This window comes from Podarcis melisellensis, assembly GCF_964234715.1.
Source record: "Podarcis melisellensis genome assembly, chromosome: 12".
Lineage (NCBI taxonomy): Eukaryota > Metazoa > Chordata > Lepidosauria > Squamata > Lacertidae > Podarcis > Podarcis melisellensis.
In genome coordinates this window covers 11071669-11077775 of record NC_138544.1, presented here as the reverse complement: position 1 = coordinate 11077775, position 6107 = coordinate 11071669, and the positions used below count along the sequence as shown (strand labels likewise).

General features: G+C 39.4%; 1 protein-coding gene and 1 long non-coding RNA gene across 2 annotated transcripts; one reads left to right on the top strand and one right to left on the bottom strand.

Annotated features, from left to right (window-relative positions):
• The first annotated feature begins 634 nt into the window (after positions 1-634).
• Positions 635-4382, top strand: LOC309353520 (uncharacterized protein). The gene is made up of 4 exons (XM_081882848.1): positions 635-752; positions 1401-1479; positions 2847-2967; positions 3876-4382. Exons 1-4 carry the CDS (start codon positions 640-642, stop codon positions 4109-4111), a joined length of 549 nt encoding a protein of 182 aa, XP_081738974.1. The 5' UTR covers positions 635-639; the 3' UTR covers positions 4112-4382.
• Positions 651-3696, bottom strand: LOC309353521. Its single transcript, XR_014161921.1, has 3 exons — positions 3621-3696; positions 1417-1458; positions 651-778 (listed from the first exon to the last, which is right to left on the bottom strand). It is a non-coding gene; the product is annotated as an uncharacterized lncRNA (long non-coding RNA).
• Positions 4383-6107: the final 1725 nt, after the last annotated feature.

Here is a 6107-nt window from a genome sequence, read left to right as displayed (position 1 = left end):
TTCTGCCGGTTAAGTTGTCGAGGTCTGATTTCTTGTCCTGTGATAAAAAGCCTTCTGTTTCGACCGCCAAAAATTTCAGGGGAGCATTTGCAACCGTTGGAAACCTTTTTTAAGTGAATTGCTGAAAGTCACATTTTTTCTGAAATTGAGACCCCGAGGCTTAGGGATTTTTTCAAAAATATCTTTTTCTGCCGGATAAGTTGTCGAGGGCTGATTTCTTGTCCTGTGAAAGAAAGCCTTCTGTTTCAACCGCCAAACCTTTCAGGGGAGCATTTGCAACCGTTGGAAACCTTTTTTGAGTGAATTGCTGATTTTTTAAAAAAAAATTCTTCTGCCGGGTAAGTTGTCGAGGGCTGATATCTTGTCCTGTGATACAAAGCCTTCTGTTTCGACCGCCAAACCTTTCAGGTGAGCATTTGCAACCGTTGGGCAGCATTTTAGAGTGAATTGCCAAAAGTGAGATTTTTTCTGAAATTGTGACCCCGGGGCTTCGGGGTTTCTTCAAAAAAATATTTTTCTGCCAATTAAGTTGTCGAGGGCTGATTTCTTGTCCTGTGATAAAAAGCCTTCTGTTTCGACCGCCAAACCTTTCAGGGGAGCATTTGCAACCGTTGGGCACCATTCCAGTGGGAAAAGAAAATGTACGATGTAATCCAAGAGACCATCCAACACGATTTTCCTCCCTTTGTGGCCAAGATCTTCGGTTATGTGGCAAATCCAGGACTAATTATACCCGCCATTCTACTTATGATGTAAGTTGTTCCAATAGCCTGGGGACCTGAGAGCGAAGAAGAGTTTTATTTTAGCAAGAGATATCCTTAGGCTATTGGTTTAAAAATAGCTAGGATTTAAAATGTCGTGCTGTGCGTGTAGCCTGAAATCAAACCAACCATTAATGGATTATGCAGAATCTTCTCACCCTAATTCATCTCCACTCCTTATATCCATAATACAGATTATTTTTCCACCGCAGCAAAAACAACAGTAGTTTTTTGTAACCCACTTTGATATTTTTAATGATACGCTTATATATAGTTTATAAATATTCTGTTTTAACCTTTAAACGCCTGCTGAAAACTTTTCTATGCTGCCAAACCTATCCAGGCAATTAAGACAATGTCTTTCTTTAACAGGTGATGACCTCTGATTTTAAATTTTTCTGTGGTTTTTATTATATATAGATTCTCGTAAACTGCTTTGATATTTTTTGCTAGAGTTGTAAAAGAAAGGTTTTTTTATTTGTTTTTTGTTAATAACTGATAGGAAATGTGGATATTAACAAAAAAAAAGTGTTTAACTGATATTGTATTTCTTAGATCAGTAATTAAACCTGCCTCTTTTGTCTACTTTTAAGCCATTGTAAGGTGTCACAGAAGTTTAACTGATATTTGATTTTCTAGCCTTGCGATATATTACCTGAATGCTGTGGCTGAAGCTTATCAACACGCCAATGCGGAGCTGAAGAAGAAAATGCAAATGGTATGTTTGTATTTTATCAAATGAACTTACAAATGATGAAAACACCACAGGTGTTTTGGTCCATTGTTGAACCACATGGTTCAAAAATCCATGTGCCAGTTCATGTGCTGATTGCTACATTCCTAGCATTCCTTAAGTACATATTAGCTCATCCTGAATTACCTGCTCCTTCTTTATATATTAAAACTACATAATAAATTCTCATATTCCCAACTTTTTAAGATGCACTTAACACTGATATAAAAAACGCTACAACATTTTTATAATATGAAATATACCCGTGTGCTGCTCTATCTAGGGGCAAGCATTTGAAAATATATGATGTACCCAGCCCTCCAGCCCCACTCCACTGGCATAAATACACTCTCCAGATGAATGTCTCACCCCACCTGAAGAACTCCATTCTGAGAGTACACAGAGGCTTTGTGGTTTTTTTAGAAAACAAACAAACCAGTTTTAACAAGGAAAAGTGTTGGGTACAACACAGACACTAACACAACACAAAGCCTTTTAAAATTCCCTTCGCTCGGTACTCAGATCTTGTTTTAAACTGCCAGTCCTCCCCCAGTGTCATCCCTGCTCACTCTCCTCAAAACTGTTTAAAATTGCCACCTTTCTCTCTCTCCACGATCCTCTATTCCTGCTTAATTCAAACCTCTGCTGCTGTTTAAACCACAATTTCCCTCTCAGTAGCTCTTTTACCACAGCAGAAGTTTAAGTAAAGCAGGGAGAAAGAAACTCTGAGAGGAAAATGACAGTTTTAAACGCTGGCAGGACACTGAGAGGTCGTTTTTTAAAAAGAACAAATCGGTTTTTAAAAGGAGAAATATCAGAGATGAGCACAACACAGAAGCTGACACCAAAAAGCTAACACAACAGAGCTTTTTCAAACACCCTTCTCGCTATTCCCAAACCTTGTTTTAAACTGCCAATGTCCCATCCTGCTCATTGTATTCATCATGGTATTGTTTTAAATTGTCACTTCCCTCCCCTCAATGTTTCTCCATCAATGCTTTACTCAAACCTGGGCTGTTGTTTTAAACCATTTTTCCTGCCCTGTTTCTCCATTCTCATATGTATGTGTATTTATAAATAAATAATATTGCTGCATTTCAGGTAATTTTCCAGTTTCAAAACATCAGGTTTATATTGAGTACACTCAAGTCTCAGCCTCTGTTTTAGTTCTCCCTTAATTTGTAGCTTTTACCATAATTATTTTTAAAAAATGATGATGATGATGCCTGAGAGCTGTGTCCAACGCTAGTCCTACTCGGCGTAGGCCAACTGAAATTAATCATCAGGACGAGCTTAGGTCCATTAATTGCAAAGGATATGACCCTAACGTTTTTATGTGCCATGCTCTGTAGCAACGTGAAGATGAGAAAAACAAGAAGAATAACAAAGCTTCCACCAATCCCGCAATGCAAGATTTGGAAGACTTGCTTGTTCCATGTGCAAAGGCCATGGATGGACCCAAACCAACAGAAGGTAAAAACAGCCCAACACACTGGCCTTCCATCAATGCTAGTCAATGTACCAGTAATTCTTTTGGTAAATCCCTGGGCTCAGTTCAATGTTTTGGTATTGGTATACAAAGGTTTAAACAACTTGGGAATCAAAAACCTGAAAATATGACTAAGATTTACTGAGGATGCCCTGGTTGTTATTCCAGTTTTAGTTTCTGTTGGACAGGTGACTGCATGAGACAGGGTGTTCTCAGTGCCCCCCACATTATGGGACCCCCTCCCTAAATGGCATCAGGTTGTCCCATGTTGGCCTCATTTAGGCACTAGGTGAAAACTAGGTTAACCCAGCCTTTGAAATATAATCAGCATTTTTGGTGACACTATTTATCTCTCTCTCTCAAAAGTGAAAACCTTTTTTTGCCCAATGACTGGATTATAGTCTGGCTCACTTTACACAGACTATTTTAAACATCATTATGCCATCAGGTGACAACTTCAGTGCTATCATTTCTGGCCTAAACAGAGGCAAAGGATTTTTAGCATTGTCTTAATTAGCTGACCAGTGCCAGGTTGTCTGTTACACCTACTGATTATGTAAAATACCACTGTTAATTGTGTAATTCTCAGGTTTTACTTGTCAGCATTTCATTGCCCTCTGACCTCACTGATACTTACCCAAATCCTGTGTATTCATGAGGATGTCCCTCCATGCATCTGGTAAGGTGGACTGCAGTCCCTCTGGAGGTTGATGTTGAACTATTATAAAAGTTTAGCTAATGCAACAACTAATAGAGATATCAAGGGGAATTTAACTGCTTGCCTCAGTGGCTTTGCTGTGCACAAAAATAACAGCTAAATGAGATCTGAAGGATGCATGGATGGGTTAGTTAATATGCGAAAAAGCACTGAATGTACCTTTCCTTTTACAAGATAACAAGCCTGAGTCTGCCAACATTAAAAACACTCCTGCAATGAAGGAAGAGGCAAGCACCACCAGAAACTGTAATCCTGAGAACCCTACAAGAGGAGCCACACTCCAGCCTGCTGTTGTAGTGACTCGGCCACCAAGCCCAAGAGGCGGGCTGCCTAACCAACCAAGACCAAATCCAAAGATGCCACAGCCTAGGGGAACAGCCCCCGGAATGGGGAGGGGTAAGACTCATTAACTACCATTAAAATACAACTCATCTACGTGCACTGGAAATGTATGCTGCACATCAATTCCTGCAAGTAGAAATTTTATACATCCACATTTGAGGTCTAAAGTACGTCACTGTCAAAAGTCCATCATATAAAAACAGCCTCCTGTGGTCACTTCTCCAAACCCCCTTTTCCGTTTGAGCATATGCAGTGCTTAAACCATCAGGAGCATATCTTTTTTGAGGTGGGTTCAGAATGAGCAATGCTAAGACAACAGGTCCCCCATTTATTCTTTTATTCCCCTTCCTTCCTTCCCTCCCCCTCCCCCTTTTTATGATTACCCGCTTTGGGATCCCACAGCTTATTCTCACCTGGTCTCCTTGCTGGCCCAAATAGGAGTAATTTCGCCAGCTAGCCCTGGTGATTATCTAATGTTTATTGGATGGATTTCCCCCCTAAATTGATTTTTGAATTCTGAATTTATTGTTATTCACGTTTTATACTGTATTTTATGCTTTTTTGTTGCATCAATTAGGTGTTTTATTTTGTTGTTAGCTGCCCTGAGCCTGGTTTTCTGAACCAGGAAGGGCGGGGCATAAATAAAAAAATATTATTTATTATTATTTGAAAATATAGCCCTAGGACTGAGGTCAAGCAGCATGAAAAATAAGGTTGCAAATGATTACGTTTTCATTCACTTCCAGGCTTTTAATAAGTTATCTTTAGATGCATTTACATGAAAGAAAAACCCTGAATGTCTCTTTAAAGGTTCTAAGTTTTCCAATAAAAAGCAGCTACATTTTAAGAACTGTTAAGAGCAAAATAAGTGACGTAAAAGCCACTGCTTCAAAACTTCTTACTCCAAGGATTCCACTCCCTGCATTCTCACCATGACCAATCTGCAATATGAGAACATTACTTCTAACCTACCTTTCCTGGTGGGTTCAAATGCTAGCAAAATATGTGAATTGATGCAACTCTCCCCTCCCTGTGCACTTGAAGCCCTCTCCAGCAAAAATGTCCCATATTTTGGCTTGAAAAAAGCATCCTGCGGGATCCCATAGGAATTTTTTTTTCAAACCTCACTGTGGCAGGTTTGATTAAGAACAGGTGTGTTTTGTGGCCCTTTGACTTTTATTGCTTATGGCTTTTGTTATATTTTGTAAATCCTTTCATGTCGTAAACCGCCTTCAGCATGGCTTAACTATGGCATACAATTAAACAATGATGTTGTAGTAACAGGTCCTTGGAATTTGTATATTATAGTATGTCCTTGTGTTTATTTTCCAAACCACGGCTGACATTTAGCTATTGCTTGGACTCAGATTATCCCATTAGTGAAAATATGTGTGAATTATATGCATGTTTGTGTAAAAGAACTGGCATAGAGCTATAATTAACTTTAAAAAAACTCAAAGTTTTGCCAATTATCGATGAAAGACATTCCCAGTAAAGGGATGCTTCTTATTGGAGAACTTGGGTTGGGTCCTAAAGTCTTTTGCCTCCATACCAGGGGGAAGAAGCATTCGTCTAGCCAGACCAACCCTGCCTGAACCTCTAGATACCATTACTTGTCAAAAAGTCAAGAGAAAGCCTAATAAAGGTCTTATCTAGTATGGATCAGGCAGGGTCCCAGCTTCTTGCCTCTTCTCCAGTGGCAGGAGCCATCCCACTTTCCAGACTGACCGACTGATCTCTGAGCAGCATTGTCTTTATTGGTCTCTAGAGTGCTCCTTCCCATAAGACCAGGGTGCTATTTGAAACCTACAGTATCTGAAAAGGTTTCTGCTAACTGCCCCTACACAAATTCTTAAGACTTTCAGCAAAGACCTTTTTCTCCCCATCTTTAACATAGAGGCGGGTAAAGATTTCTGAAGTACAGGAAAACTTACACACTATTTTGTAACATTTTATAAAGGTATTGTCCTTTTTTTCTGAGTGGCTATGACGTTAAACTTTTGTGAAACACATTACAGGTAGGTAGCCGTGTTGGTCTGCCGTACTCGAAACAATTTTTTAAAT